General features: G+C 39.2%; 1 protein-coding gene across 2 annotated transcripts in view; it reads right to left on the reverse strand.

The window, feature by feature from the left end:
* The window catches only part of LOC105932861 (desmoplakin), a 29,337-nt gene extending 14,188 nt beyond the window's left edge, over nt 1-15,149 (reverse strand). For both annotated transcript variants that reach the window (XM_021321307.2, XM_021321306.2), the window contains exons 1-19: nt 14,796-15,149; nt 10,969-11,056; nt 10,465-10,580; nt 10,227-10,380; nt 8,567-8,692; nt 8,319-8,378; nt 8,031-8,198; nt 7,668-7,772; nt 7,479-7,574; nt 5,462-5,587; nt 5,155-5,307; nt 4,806-4,960; nt 4,560-4,686; nt 3,648-3,834; nt 2,759-3,447; nt 2,475-2,653; nt 1,044-1,182; nt 296-489; nt 25-187 (exon numbers count right to left, since the gene is read on the reverse strand). In XM_021321307.2, coding sequence (XP_021176982.2) covers nt 25-187; nt 296-489; nt 1,044-1,182; nt 2,475-2,653; nt 2,759-3,447; nt 3,648-3,834; nt 4,560-4,686; nt 4,806-4,960; nt 5,155-5,307; nt 5,462-5,587; nt 7,479-7,574; nt 7,668-7,772; nt 8,031-8,198; nt 8,319-8,378; nt 8,567-8,692; nt 10,227-10,380; nt 10,465-10,580; nt 10,969-11,056; nt 14,796-15,031 — 3,261 coding nt within the window. In that variant the 5' untranslated portion in view covers nt 15,032-15,149. The remainder of the gene's footprint in view (nt 1-24; nt 188-295; nt 490-1,043; nt 1,183-2,474; nt 2,654-2,758; nt 3,448-3,647; nt 3,835-4,559; nt 4,687-4,805; nt 4,961-5,154; nt 5,308-5,461; nt 5,588-7,478; nt 7,575-7,667; nt 7,773-8,030; nt 8,199-8,318; nt 8,379-8,566; nt 8,693-10,226; nt 10,381-10,464; nt 10,581-10,968; nt 11,057-14,795) is intronic.
* Between the last annotated feature and the right edge of the window lie 217 nt (nt 15,150-15,366).

The raw sequence follows: 15,366 nt of genomic DNA on the forward strand, positions 1-15,366 counted from the left end.
AGTAGAAAGGGTTGAAAAGAGGACCTTTTGGTTGTTAATGTGGTCGTTTAGTGCTTGAACGGTCTCTATCTTGGTGGCCTGCAGGGCGTCCTGTTTTCTACGTGTGGCATCAATCCATTCGATGATGGAAGTGCTGGTTTGCTTATAGTGCTGCAACTGAGGCAGATACTGCTGCAAGTCCTGCAGTCTGAGAAAGAAGAATGAAACATAACCTAACTGTAATGCCACGTCTTTAAGGCCAAAATTGTTTATTATACCGTGCTTGTCAATACAAGCTAAAGGGAACAAGTTCTACCTGGTGTCAATCTGTGCCTGGATTCGTCTCCAGCGGTCGGATAGCATGCCCACCTGCTCTGAGAACTTCGAGAGCATCAGGTCACACCTGTGGAAGGAGCCGCCCATCTGACTGTTCCAGTGGTTTGCCTTGGTCAGCTCTGACTCCATGGAGGTCAGAATATCTCTCTTCTGCACCAACTCTGCTCTCATATTCTACACGTTAACATAACATTGCAAGACAAGTCAAACAATACAATGTTGTACTGGGCCTCTGTCAGCAGTTGTAGTAATAGTTATAGTAATAACCAATTTAAAAGAATTAAACAAACAAGTAGCACTGCATACAGAAACACAGTGAGTACGCACAAACACACACACACACACACACACACGAAAATACTAAAACACACACACGCCGCCTCTACTGTGCTTTCTTCCCTTACTATGCTGCTTTCAGTTGTAGCTGTAGTGTCAGAAAGGTCAGATCAGAGACCTCAAGCTTTAGCTTTATGAATATAAACAATTAAACTTCGAATTTAATGTATAAAACAAGTCTAGTCAAGGGTTTACTTAGCTTACTCCTTTGTTTTTCCTATGTCTGTAACGTTTTTCTGTTCATTTACAGCACTTAGAATCATCTGTTTACTGAAAAGTGCTACATAAATAAACTTGTCTTACCTTGCCTCTTACAGTATTGCATAGAACAAAATAACTTTTTTATTATTATAAGTCTTTGAATACCGTATATTTAATATTCCCAACAATACCTTCAGGGTCTCCATGTATTCACTGACTTCAGCTGGAGATAGAGAAGTGGTCTCTTTTTCTGTCAGTCTTGCTTCATGAACTTTAACTATGTCCTCAGCTCGTGCTATGCTCTCCAGCATGTCCCTTAGAGCCCGCAGCCTAAAAACAGTCATATCACAAGCGTTTAATACCCTTAATGTAAAACCTTGCAGGTCATCTATATGCGGGAGTATATGTGTATTACTTCTCATTTATTTTCATATTTAAATTTGTGTTTAACTATATCTTTAAATTAGAGTTATAAGAACAAAGTTACGGTGATCTCTGATTTTAGCAAATTAATTATTTTAAAATATGATTTAATGTCAAAACTAGTGCATTTAGTTATAGTAACAATATACATAATGTGCCCCTTAGGTACATCAGGCAGGTTTTACACTTTCTAACTGAATGATAAACAACAGTAAGTGCCCTGCTCAATATCACCTAACCTTAATTCATTTAACTTATACAAGTTGCATTAATGAGTTTGATTAAACATACTGTGGTTGTAGGTGTCCCTTCAGGATTAGTATTTGGCCCTGTAATACTTAATTTGGATGTAAAACAAAAATCATTCCCCTCAAAATAGTAATAGTAATTTGTGCAACTTATATGTCATTTGCCTAAATGCTAAATGACTGTTTTCAGTCATTGAATAATTGATCAAGTTCAAATTGAGAAAAGTAACATGGACATTTGAGTCTGTGACATTTCAGTCAATCTCCCCGTTTGTCTTCTCCCTACAATCAGACTTGGATTCAATGCAAAAACTGACCTTGAATAACTAGAAATCTTCTGCAATACATTTTATAAATATTTCCGCTTTAGAACATGATCTAGGGTTTTAGCTGTTTTTAACTGACCAAATTCAATCCTCTTTTAAAAATGAAACGTTATTTTTACAAGAACTTGTGTCTAATGTTCTTTCTGCTCTTTATTCACTTTAGAAATGTTTCCAGTCAATCCCTCTACACTAATTACTCTTTCTTTAAATTCTAAACACTATTACTTTAGAAGTACTTTGTTAGCCTACAGATTTCAAGCTATTTATAACTCAGCATGTAGTTTAGATACCTGGTCCCCCCTTTTCTTTATATACGTTCCTTATACGTTCCTTTTTATCACTAAAACTGTTTTTGAAGATGTCACACAAACATTTCTTTTTCCAACTGAGGAGAACATGTCGTTTTAGGCTTATGACACTTTTCTGTATGTCTTCTTCTAAAATACAGCTGTCAAAGCAGGCCAGCAATAACCTAACAACCAACTTAGGGTTTTAGTTATGTATGGAGAGCCTTTGGTGATTTGGTGGCCTAACAAATACATTTTGTATTTATAAACATAATAAAGCCTTCGTTCTCATCTGATAAGCATTAATAGGATTTCTGGGATGTGTTTGTGTTGGCTACCTTAGTACATAAGCAGATGCGCTGCTCTCCAGGGTGCCCAGTCTTTGGTTGATCACTCCAACCTCACTGCGAAGGAACTGTGCTTTATCCACATCACTCATGTTTTCAGACTCCTTCAAGATACGCTCTCTTATACGTAGGTACTCATCGCGCATTAAGTCGATATCATCCTGTACTGTCTAAAACAAAACAAAATCAAAAATACAGTTGTATGAGTGAACCAGCTCCTTCATTCATCCATTCATTCATATTCCAAATTTATCTGATTCAGTGTTTGTGTTCACCTCTATCTGAGTGATCTTTAGACCACAGTCTTGAGCCCCATCCTCTCCGAAGCATATATGAACATACTGACCAAGCAAACCCTCGGCAGCATCCATCCTCAGTCTAAGGGCATGCAGCTCCGATAAGAGATGAGACGAGGAGAGTGCAGAGGAGGAAGAAGAGGAAACCTTTCTCTTTTGCTCGGTTTTCGTTACTTTCACCACTTCCTTCTTGATCGTGTGCTCCCTTTCTGCCATCTCTTTCTTCGCCTGCTTTCTAAGCTCTGCTTGACGTCTTTCTTCCTCCATCCTCCTGGCCTCTTCTTCTGCTACAGCCTGTTGTCGCTGTTTCTCTTGTTCCTGTTGTTGCTGTAGTAGTAAAAGTCGCTGTTGCTCTTGTTCCTGTTGTTGTTGCTGTAGCAGTAGAAGTCGCTGTTGCTCTTGTTCCTGTTGTTGTTGCTGTAGCAGTAGAAGTCGCTGTTGCTCTTGTTCCTGTTGCTGTAGAAGTAGTAGCCGCTGTTGCTCTTGTTGTTGTTGTTGTTGTAGTAGTAGTAGTTGTTGCTGTTGCGGGTTTTGTTGTAGCAGTAGTACTTGGTGGTGTTGTTGAGGCTGCTGTTGTATTATGTACATGTGCTGTTGAACTTGTTGCTCAGAAACTTGAACGTGTTGCTCAGAAACTTGCTGTACTTCTGTTTGCTCCTGATGTGAAACTGTAGAAAAGCGGAAGATTTTATTTGTCAAAGCTTTTAGAACTGAAGGGAGAAATTTTTTAAGAAAAATATGGAATTGTGAGCTGAACATTGTAACGTACTTACACCTAATCAAATAAAGATTTTCTGTTTTTTTTTTCATAATGGGAAATGTTAGGAATACAGAATAAAGTCCTGAGCACAATTTCTAAAACACTCACCGTGTGTAGGCAGCTCCACCACCAGCTTGTTGTAATGGTTGTGGGCCCCATTAACCTGGTCCTCCATGTTTCTCTTGTCCTCATCAGCAATCATCTCAGAGTCATGGCTGCTGACTTTGAAGTCCTCGTAGTGGGCCTCCAGCTTCCTCAAGATTTGACGATACTCCTCCGGACGCATTTTGGACAACTAAACAACAAACACGTGGGTCATGAGTGTGTTCCAAACCAACCAAAAGGAATCAGAAAACCTTTACTACAGCTGGAACACAGCTGGAGCCAGATAGGTGGCTTTGCTGAAGTAGATGGCTACATCCTTTAAACCATGTAGCAAATTCATGCCACATTATTTATAAAAATTTAATATTTTATAAGTTCCAAAATCATATCACGCCCATTTTTAGCTCCTAAACCCTATAGAAATACAAACAATAATTATGCATGGACAGAAATTGTTAAATTACTGCATAGTAAAGGATCCACGCGCCCATTACCTATGCCCGCTTATTTGTGTGAGGGGTGGGGTACCCATTTCCACTGGTCATTGGGCTAAAGGACAGGACACTGGTCCATCACAGGGCAACACAGAGACACATAGGATAAGCAACCATGTGCGAACATGCCTACACCTAAGAGACTAATCAACCTAACAGCCTCCAACAACTTTAATATGACCCTATGTAAATAACATTGCATAGGGATTTTCTGCTATTTTTACCTTGTAACTTTCATTTTGCATGATATCAGCAAGCCACAAAACTTACAATTAAAATCTGTGAACAAAAACTGTATAGAGGTTTTTTTTATATTATAAAAAAAAAAAACCTTTTGTATCACCACATAAATGCTTGTACGTTTTTTTTTTAAATCAAAATGTTCTATAATGCTAAACAAATGCATATTCTTAAATCTTACCATAGAGATGGTGAGGGAGTTGATGTACTTAATATCCATCAGACAGTATTGCCAGGCGATGAGACTCTTAACATTGATGTACAGCTGATGCCAGATAGACATGATGGCTTCGTAATACTGCTCATTCCTTCACACAGCACAGATACAAAAGTAAACTCTTAACACATGGTGAAAACTAGTTTCAAAGTTGCTGTTTTTTCCTGGTTTGGGAATTTTGTGTCTGAGTGAATTGTTTATGTGTCTTACTTGGCAGCGAGGCTGATACACAATGGATTGGGAGGTGGGATGATCAGGCACACGGAAGGTATCAACATATCGAGTCCTCCTGGGCCTATTACCTTCCATTTACTACGCTGACTGTTGTCTTTCAGGATGGCCTCGTTGCCTGTTAGGATCGCCTTCTGCAGGGACATAGAAAAATATATTTCTAATAATGATAACACAGTTGTCTACCTGGGGTCTAGAATTTATTATTTTTGTGCAAAATACCAAAATAAAAACAATGATCACTTCTTCCTGTAAAGTCTTACCACTGTAAGAACCCTTTTTTTATGTATCATATTTACAATCTACGATTAAGTATTGTAAAAGTAACCTGATCTTGTTTGTAGTCAGTCAGAGCTTTGACAAGGATGCCACTGCAGCCTTTCTCCTCTGGGTTGCGGGGTTTCAACCTCACGATACTCTTTGATTTGGCGGTCAGGTGTTGCACCTGCCGCTTATGGTCCATGAGCTTTTCCTTTTCCCTCTAGAAAAAAATAATAATAACTGTAAATCAATAATAGAATGGAAAACAGAGCTGCATTTTCCCTTTGCACTGATATGATCTCTCTAATCTTCTGAATGTAAAGGTCAAATCATTGGTTTATTTTTAACAGATATATAATAGAAAACAAACATGCCTCCAAGCCTTTAAGGAGCTCCTTTAGGTCATCCAGAGACGTGTTCTTGTTACAAACGAATGACTTTCGGATTAACTCGTGTTCCTCGTGCAAAGCCTTCATTGTTGCATTTGTCTCTTTGAAGAACTATTAAAACACAGATGTTTAGTGGATAAGCATCATGAAAGGAACAGTGTAATCACAATATGTGATCACAGTTAGGAGAAATTAGGAGAAAACGACTTTTTATTAGTACAAATCATAACAGAGAGAGATCTTCAATCACCTTTGAGTCTGTTGGTTCGATAAATTAAGGCAGAATCCAACAATAACGATGGTGCAATCCTTTAAAGATTACATTCATTCTCTGTCCCCTTAGAATGAAATCTAAGCCTGCAACCTTAACAGTACCTCGCCCTTGCTCATGAATAATACCATGAGTTATTTTCAGGTGTAAAGTGACTTTGTTTCTGTGCTAGGGCTTAGGTTTAGCACTAAGGTGTCAGTTAGGTTTAGGTCAGGCTTAGGGTTGGCTATATACTGGTAAAGCTTAGTGTTAGGGTTAGGCCATAAAAGGCTTTAAAATGAATGAAGGTCTGTTGAAGTCATGGCATGGTCGCCGCTTTGTACTTTAAACGAGGATGGGCGTGTGTTTGGTTTTTGTTTGCTTGTTTGAACTTCCTGTGGGCGGAGCCTGTGGCTTTAAAAGCAGGGCTCTGCTCCACATGGAGGCAGTCTGTGGTTAGACTCCGGAGATGTCACACTGAGGGTGAATGCCTGTAACATGGAAGTCATTTATGTTTGACCAAGCATAGAGGAACCCCGTCACAGTGGTTTTCTTTCTTCTTTGTTTTTCAACAAGATGGGTTTAGTACTGGTTCTTAACTTCCCCCTGATGTCAAATTCAGTCCCCTCAGATCTGTATGCAATTACCTGTAACGAATTTCAACAAATTCAGTCACTAAAGAAAAAAAAAACATGGTGGGGGATAAAAGTTTGTCTGCCATTGTTACAGGGGAAGTAGTCAATGAGCCAAGTTGGTGAGTGGGTGTAAAGTTGGAGATGTTAAGGCCAAGGGTTTAATATAACCAAGGTGGCTGCTGTCACTGGTTTTAAAATGATGACTATTAGATAAGTGGAAACCAAGGAGTTTCAAAGGCATTTAAAGTCCAATTGAATTTTTAGTCTCCTCCACAAGGAGGTCTATCCTGGGGTCTCTTCCCAGTGAGAGGTCAAGAAACCCTCCAATGAAAGGTGTCCAAATGTCATCCTGATAAGATGTACAGATCACCTTAACTGACTTTTCCCCAACTGAAGGAGTTCCTCCCTTTTTCATCTCTTGTCTCCAGGATATTGTTTCTGCGATGTTGCGGGCTGAGTCCTCGTTTTTTATACAGCGGACCTGGGTTTGAATCCCAGTTGCATCAGGAAGGGCACCCAGTGTACAAACCCTGTTAAGTCTTGGTGCAAGTTGTAATGACTTGCTGTGGTGAACCCTGAATAAAGGAGCAGCTGAGAGAACTCACAGGTCCTGCTACATATCTCATGACTACATGTAAGGCCCGTAACAAAATCAGAATGGCAAATAGCTCAATTCTTTCTTCTCCAAAACACATCAGAGCCATGCCAACATGGCTGCAGAAGAGATCGGTAGCTGTCTATCTATCTCCCACTCCACCCCATTACCATTTGTGAAAAACACAAGAAACTTCAACTCCCCTGCTTGAGGCAGAGATTGATAATCGACCCAGAGGGAACGGTCTACTTTTTTCGGCTTGATAACCCTAAGGTGGAACATACATCAAGAGTGTGGTGGTGTGTGGAGTCCACCAATGCGAGTCAGTCGGTGCCTTTAACACATGTTGGATGGATTGTGCCAAAGCATGCAGAGACAGAATGGCCAAGGACTTCACAGGCAGCATACTCAATAGAGCAGCTTTGAAAAGGATCACTGGACACTGTTTGATGTTTTTTTTTTTTTTTTTAATGGAGCCCTGTTATCAGCAGCATTGTTTTTTTTAGAGTGTGTCTGAGTTACCTGGCTGTAAGCCGCATTCTCCTTCAGATGAGTGTCAATGCATTTTGTAATTTGAAGAAGCCAGCTCCACTGAGTCTGAAGGGTTTCCATATAAGCCTGGCAAAACAAAACAAAAAAAAAGGTAATGAACCCATCATATTACAAAGTGCATAGATGCAAAATCAACAATTTCTAAATTAGTTTCCAGACCTCAATCTTGTCGGAGGCCGGGTGGTTGTTCTTTAAAAGCGCTTTTGTTGTAGCACCGATTTTATGCAGCTCCTTCTCTTTCTCCTCAAGGTCTTTCATCAGTCTCTGTTACATAAGGGGAAGTTTTATAATCATAAAGGACAAGATGCAGCTATAGGAAAAGCTCTGTGGTAGTTCTCCAACTGTAGGACAAGTGATGGCAACTGACAAAATCGTATCTGCTGGAGACGATTGCTTCCATACGAAGAGCAAATCATAAGAGACATCAGAAGTCATTTAGACTAAGAATTTTCCAAGAATGTTAATTGACTAAAGTCTCTTTAGCATTGAAACAAAAATATCGCTGTTGGTGGTTTCACTAACCGAGTAGCTCTCCTGCTTCTTGGGGATGTATTCTTCTATGTTCTTGTCCCCCCAGTCAAACATCAGCTCCTGTTCCTCCCTGTCGTTCACCCACATGATCTCGTCGCATATGTTGTTGACTATTTCTGATAACTCTCGCAGCTGATCAGTCCGCAAATTTGACATTTTCTAACACAGAAAAAGAAAGTGAGTATATTAAAGAAATATAAAAATTGGACACGGTTTTGCGAAAAGAAAAAAAAAAAGTTCAAACATCAGAGATAAAAATGGGTTTTTAGTTTCTTTTACCTTTAAACTATCCCACTCCTGTTCCAGGGTGTACTGGTTGGGTTTGTCGTTGCTTCTTTTCTAAGGGGATAATCACAAATCATTTAAACTTCATTAACACAACACTGACAAAACAAATTAAATATTTCCTCACCAAAGCTATTTGATAGAAATAGATAATATAGAAATGTAATAATATGTATTATGATGATACTACATATTTATGATCGAACTCCATCTAACTTATTCAATCACAAGACTGGACCCACCAACTCATCAATTGCCCGGAGCACCTCAGGGGCCCCCTGGATCGAGGCGTGTAACCTCTGGTGGTTGATGAGCTGCTGTTGGATGGCTGAAGGGTCATCGGCCCAAATAGTTGTTTCAATCATACGCTGGAAAATAAAACAATAAATATACATCTATTTCTGTATCTTAGCACAACCTTGTGTGTTTCTAAAATCACCATGAATATGCCGCAGTTTGAACTCCATTCTTTCCTGAGGTTGTAAACGTGCTGCATAGGCAGACCTTTTGAATGTTCTTTTAACTTTAAACATATTTTAATTTAAATGAGTTCTGATTATTTGGTCAATCTAAATGAGCTTGTTAATCAGTTAATTCAAACAAATTTTCAACTAATCAATTAATCTATTCATCCATTTTCTAACACGTCTATCCCTAGTGGGGTCGCAAGGGGTTCTGGTGCCTATCTCCAGCTGTCGTTTAATCTAAATGGCAAAAAAAATTTAACAAACACAATAGAAAAGATTAATATTGTTTTAATAAACTGAATTACATTTTTGAAACTAATTTGTTGAAATAACAAGCTGTCCAAAACTCGGACCCAGTATGAACTTCCAGGTGTAAGATGGGAATCTGGAATGAGCGTGACCTAACTGACATGATACGAAAAGTTGAGACGGTTGCAGAAGCAGCCAGTTCTGCGACGCACAGTGAGAGCAGACACACTGCATGGCAAGATCTGTTTGAGCTGAGAAATGTGTTGCTCGACAGAGTCTGATGCAGATAGCTATATGTTGAAGACACAGCAAAAAAAATTGCTTGAATTTACCTAATTCAATAGACTTTTTTTTGCCTGCAATAAACTAAGTCCTTTAAACTTGCCTCTGGCATTGCTTAAGTGAATGCTCTAAGTTGTAAGCCCCGCCCCTTTGGTTCCACAGTCTTAACTACATGCTGTATAGGAACACAGGGCCTGTGCTCTGTAGGGTGGGGGGGGGGGGTGGCTGTGTGTTTATAAAAGAAATGTGATCTGACTGTCTAACTTCAGTAGCTTCAAAACATTTTTTAATGGCTTTGTTTTTGTTTTTGCTTATTAAAATTAACCTTCTGTAGTCTCTTTCAGCCTTTAAAAACTGTCATAATACTTTTATGAACGGTTGCAATCCAGCTACAGAAGCACAGACCTCAGCCAGCATCTTTATTTTAAGTACAGGTAAATACAACAGAGTAGATTACCAACAGGAGAGATCTTATTGGATATGTCTCTTTAAACCTAAGCTTTAAATAAGTTACTGTCCGATTTTTGCTAACTAGTACAGTTCCAGACCTGCTAACAAAATCTCAGCCCACAACATATAGGCTGCCTTTTGCGTTTCACCTATTTTTTTTCGCTGTGTGCAGAACAGCTAGTATGGTGAGCTCACAACTTCTCCTGAAGGTCTCCGTGTGTTTTTCATGTTGGTGCAGAGCAAGTACCTAAAAACTACTGCATCTGTAAGGAGTTCATTTAGTTTTAATTTAGTTTTATAGCCGCGTGTAGTGAAGGGGTAGTTAAAAAAAAATCTACACTTTTCAGGGAATCAGGGAAACAATTTAAATCAACGAGACATGGTTTGGGTTTGGCTTGATGTTTTGATTTTGGCTCGGTCGTGCGGCTCTATGTATGTTTGAGTTTGTCCCTGCCTTTTGTGTAGCAATCCAAGCTAGAGCCTCATTCATCAAGATCCTTGCCCGTTCTTCTCCTCCTCCAGAGCTCTTTCTGGTGGACTTCCTTCTCCCCATGGTGTTAGACATGGCACCGTAGAGCTCCTTCAAATGCCCATTGAGGAGGTCAACGCTGTAAATCGAGAAGAAAGTGTTTGGGTTGTGCTTTGGTGGATATTGTCAGAACATGCCACAGGTTATTAAAAGGCTGTTTTACCTCCTCAGTGCATTGTCATTGGACAGTCCCAATTGACCCATCTCGACTGCGCTGGTGTTTAGCCTCTCGAGTGCATCTCTTGCCATGCCCAGGAAGTACTCTGAATCACCAGAGCCCTGCAAGATATGTCCACAAAATATGCTCACGGTCACAGTTCGCAAGGCTGATGGTTACATAGAAAACAGTCTTTTTTTACTGGAAGAAAACCAAAAGTAATTATTAAAACCAAGCTTTGATGAACAAGTGGAGACTACTGACAAAAAAAAACAAAAAACAACTTAGCATGTCTTAGTGCTTATCTTCCAAAATCTCAGTCAGACTATACAGATGAGCTATATGCTAAGCAGATCCTGCTGAGAGCTAAGGAATCACTTTCACACAAACAACACCCCCCCTCCTTTCATAATAAAAGCATCAGTAAGAGTTCAAAATTAGCCGGCGTTACTTTTCATTCATTTAAGCAGGAAAAGCACAGGTTAAGAGCAGAAAACAAACACCACTCACGGCCTGCAGGGATTGTTCAGCCTTCATCAGGTACTCCTGGCAGAGGCCTTGCTGCTGTTTGGCTTTGTTGGTGACGTTCATGGCGTAACTGCAGGGGGCAGCAAAAGAGATCCATAAAGATTGTTTCTGTAATCGGCTTTAGATGTATTACAGGCAGATTCAACACAGTATCGCCATTCAGACCAAATGATTGTCCCTGGTAAAACTAGTCAACTTGTGTTCTAATATTTTTACCAACTTCAAAAAATGAAATGATGCGGTTTAAAGTTGCAATTAATTTCTATATGTATATAATCCTAACCTGCTTCTTTGTCATTTAGAAACTGGCTGTAGTCCCTTGAAAATGCATTTATCCACTCTACATTATTTTCTGCGTTAGACATTCTTTATAATATGCTTACAGGTCAAAAACTAATTCATGTTTACAAAGGAGTTATGACACTGTACCCACTATTACAATTTTTTTTTTATGTTTCCGAATTTGTTTTCCCTGCGTTCAGAATATTTTTAAAGACTAAATTTCAGAAAGAAAAGGTTTGCTGGTCAATGAAAGTTATTATGACATACGTTTTAGCAAGACTTGTAATCTGTTGTCAACTGACTAAATAGATTAAGGATTCAGCGATTATAACCCTGGCATATTTATTTTTTTAAAGTAATCTTCTAATTTCATCAACATTTTTCTTCTGACTGGAAGTAACATTTAACTATTTTGGCGCGGCCTAGCCTGAGTCCTTACTTCTGTTACGGGACCTAAAGACCTAAAGGCCTTCCGATCTCAAAGACTATGAGCTCATCATTAAAGGATAAATTAAAATACCATTAAAAAAAAAAGTGTTGAGTATAAAGAATTTTAGATATGCCATTTTTTACATTAAATCTAAATTTTATTTTGTTTTTTCAATATTTATACTACTTTTACACGTTGCTTTACTAAATATTGTTGTTCTTTACATACATGCTTGTCTAATGTCCTGTCAGACTCAGACTCATAGTTTGAATCAAAATATTTTAAAATCTAAATTTTACAGGCAATGGCCGTGATTTATCTCTCCTTTAGTTATGTGGTTTTGTTTGAGCTTTCTGGAATGAAAAAAAATACTTTTCTTCAGCTTTTTCATTTGTTTTGCCCCAGCACATGACAATTTCCAAATACATGTTTTCTATTTAGTCACTTAATTGTAACCAGCATACATTTTTCGCCGGTTATGGGACAACTCAACACTTTCCAGTTTGTACCCAGATTTTGCACTCAGAGCCGTTACCATTTCATACACATGTATGTAACTAATGTATATTGGTTTATTTCTCTTGGCAGGTAAATATTTAATTATTTATCATATCTAATTAATTAAAAAAGACTCAAATCTCAAATACCAGTTAATTTTTTTAAAGGTTTTATACAATATCATATATCCACTGATCCTAGTTTGGCCACCCAACTAATTTCAGAATGAGCTGTTTTAGGACTGTCAATTATAGCTTTAGCTGGTTACGCCCTACGCTTGCATTATATACACATGAAAATGGCTGCAAAGAGGCACAACCGTACCAAGTCAGACCCAAAAGCTGAGGAAGCGGGGCCCCCTCCACAACCAGCAAGAATCTAGCAAGTGGTTTCTAAATGGACACAGGGCTATCAGTAGCCGATTGTTAGCGTTAGCTTGTGCTAAATGACAAATCATGTTCATGCCCAACAGCCTTTTGTACAGTGCAGCAAATTCAGCCCATGAAGCGGGCGGAGCTCCACTTAGGTTGCTAGGTGAGCAGCAGTCCCCACCAACAATCAAGAGGCTTCTGACAACAAGAAATATTTACTAAATGCCAAAAAACGACTGGATGTTTTTTTTTTCCAATGCTTTGACTGTTTCTAGAACCAGTAAAGACCCAGTTGGAAGTACAAAAAGCTGCATTTTGCATAATCGGCCCCCTTTTAAACCTGTTTCTGTTAAGGAATGTGTTCTTATTACATATGACTAATTGTAGTCACATAACCATATTACATGACAATATATGCATCACCAAGTGTGGTGTCCCAGAACAAATTTGAAAAATATTATAGGAAAAATTGCAGTCATTTATTTTCAAAGCTTGTACAAAACCTCAGAAGTACCAACTGTTCAATAATACTGACTGGCATACAAAGATACAAGCATAAAAAGGCTCCTAAATATAAGGGAGGACCCACTTTTATCCACCATAAAAGCTGAATAAGGCAGGGACAATAGCAGAAGTGCATAACCTTCATGCCAAATACAGAAGCAGAGTGGTATTGAAACTGAACAATGACCTGAAACAACACCCGAGAGCTGCATCATCAACAACTGTTTATCTGTTAAATTAGTATCTATTCACATGCAGGTAAGCGTTAAGGAGGTGTACAAGGTGTACGAAAGTTTACTTTAAAGCTCTCTAAACAACCAGAACTGCCGATCAAGGCCACTTCTTCACACTAGGCAACTGTATGAAACTCTGGCACGTAACATGACCCCAACCACACCAGACTAAAGACCAACCAGCACATTCAGGTCACGAACTTGAATAAATGTGCAAATTAAGTTTCCCTTGCATTTTCCTCCTATTAGCCAGGACAGCTGGTGGCTTGCGCAAACATGACAGGATATACAGAACTGATCAGGGATGAACATTAAAACAAGAATGTCAAATTGCTGCAGAAGCCATTGAAGAGGCATCGGTTAAGCACAAACAACTTCCGAAAAACCTGTAGCTTTCCTCTTTTTTTTTTGAGTGGAGCCAAAAAGCTGCTGGATGGCAGCAGTAAAGGCTGATTAAAAAGATTATAAAGGTAAATAAGCATCCAATTAAGTAAAAATCACTTAAGCAAAAAATATCTTGTGAACGTAAAGAGACAACTTGATCTACAGACATTGTTTACTATTGACATAGTGTGGGTTTTTTTTTCTGCTGTCACAATGGTTATAGGTCATTCACAATTTTATAATCATAGAGCTACAACTTATTAATACCTCCCAAAACACAATATGATTCATGCCTATTTTTTCTGCTTATACTTGATATATTTGGTGACCATTTATTTACAGAAAGCTTGCATAAACATTAGAAACATTGAAAAACGCATAATAAAACTGCAACAACAACAAAAACGGAACAGCTCACATGCATTTTTTTATGCATAGTTTCATGCATAGTCAGAAGTACTGTAGAAGTCGTATTACAAAGCGAAGAAGTGACAGATTTACAGTCTGTGCTTTTTTGGAGGCTCTGAAACTGAACATGTCTGGAATGAAGATTGTTGAAGATGTTGCAACACAGCGAACTCAAAAGTTCAGTGTGAGTCATAAATCAAGCGTCCCTGGGGCCTAAAGGAGCTGCTGTGCAAAGAAGATTTATAATGATAGTAGTTTAGATTTAAGGGGGCTGAAATGTTTATGGCTGCAGATTTGCTTCATTATAAGGGTGTGGGATTAATTATCCTTATTACATGACGTGAGAATACCCTGATGATAAGCACTTTTTCTTACCTGCTTAAATTTAAAGCAACCATAACTGTACTCTTGTGAATAATTTGCAAGAATATTTCATTTAAGAAGAAAAAAAACATCAAATTTAGAAGTCTGATTTTCAGATCCCAAATATTTGTTTACTTCTGCCTGCTAATCGAGTCTTTTTCTTTCTTTTACTCAGTTTTGTCCAGGGTTTGCAGTGTCAGCGTTGGGTAGAGGAACTAAAGAGTATTTCAACATAAATATTTAATGCCTTCTAGATTTTCACCAATAGGTGCGCAACAGTTTGCAAAAAAAAAAAAAGAAAGAAAGAAAACAAGGAATGAAACAAATATCTGGCACCTTGCTCCGCTCATCGAGGCGCTCCCCAGGGTGCTGCTCATCCTCCCTCCCCCCTTCACCGACTTCGTTATTAGGGTCTTGCTTCTGAATCCTTCGCCGAAGGCATGTCCATTACCGGGGCCTCCGCTCGCCACGTCGCTCCGTGCGTAATGGAAGGTCCCCCCGCCGACGAGGTCGCTCCTGGAGCCGACCCTCTGGCCCGAGTTGAGCCCATGCTGGGACCCGAAAGCGTTCATGGTGCCCGGGAAAAGGCAGCCAGGGAACCGGGCAAAGCGGACAGCAGAGTCGTTCCTTCTCCACTTGTCCTCCTCCGGTCACTTTGCTGCTGCAGACTGCGAGCGGCGCACAGAGCAGGCGCGTTTTAGGAGGTGGAAGACCACACCTCTGAGACTGCGCTATCCAAAAACAAAAGTTTTCATATCTCTGCTGCCACGCCTTTGAAACTCAGCTGGAGGCAGGCCTGTGTTTGTATTGCATTCCTATACTTTGACTTTCAGAGTTATGGTGAAATGAGGACACTTTCCAAGTTGAGGGGTTCAGAAAAGTTTTTTTTTTTTTAACCACACGTTAA

The sequence above is a fragment of the Fundulus heteroclitus genome, unplaced genomic scaffold (assembly GCF_011125445.2).
Source record: "Fundulus heteroclitus isolate FHET01 unplaced genomic scaffold, MU-UCD_Fhet_4.1 scaffold_78, whole genome shotgun sequence".
Lineage (NCBI taxonomy): Eukaryota > Metazoa > Chordata > Actinopteri > Cyprinodontiformes > Fundulidae > Fundulus > Fundulus heteroclitus.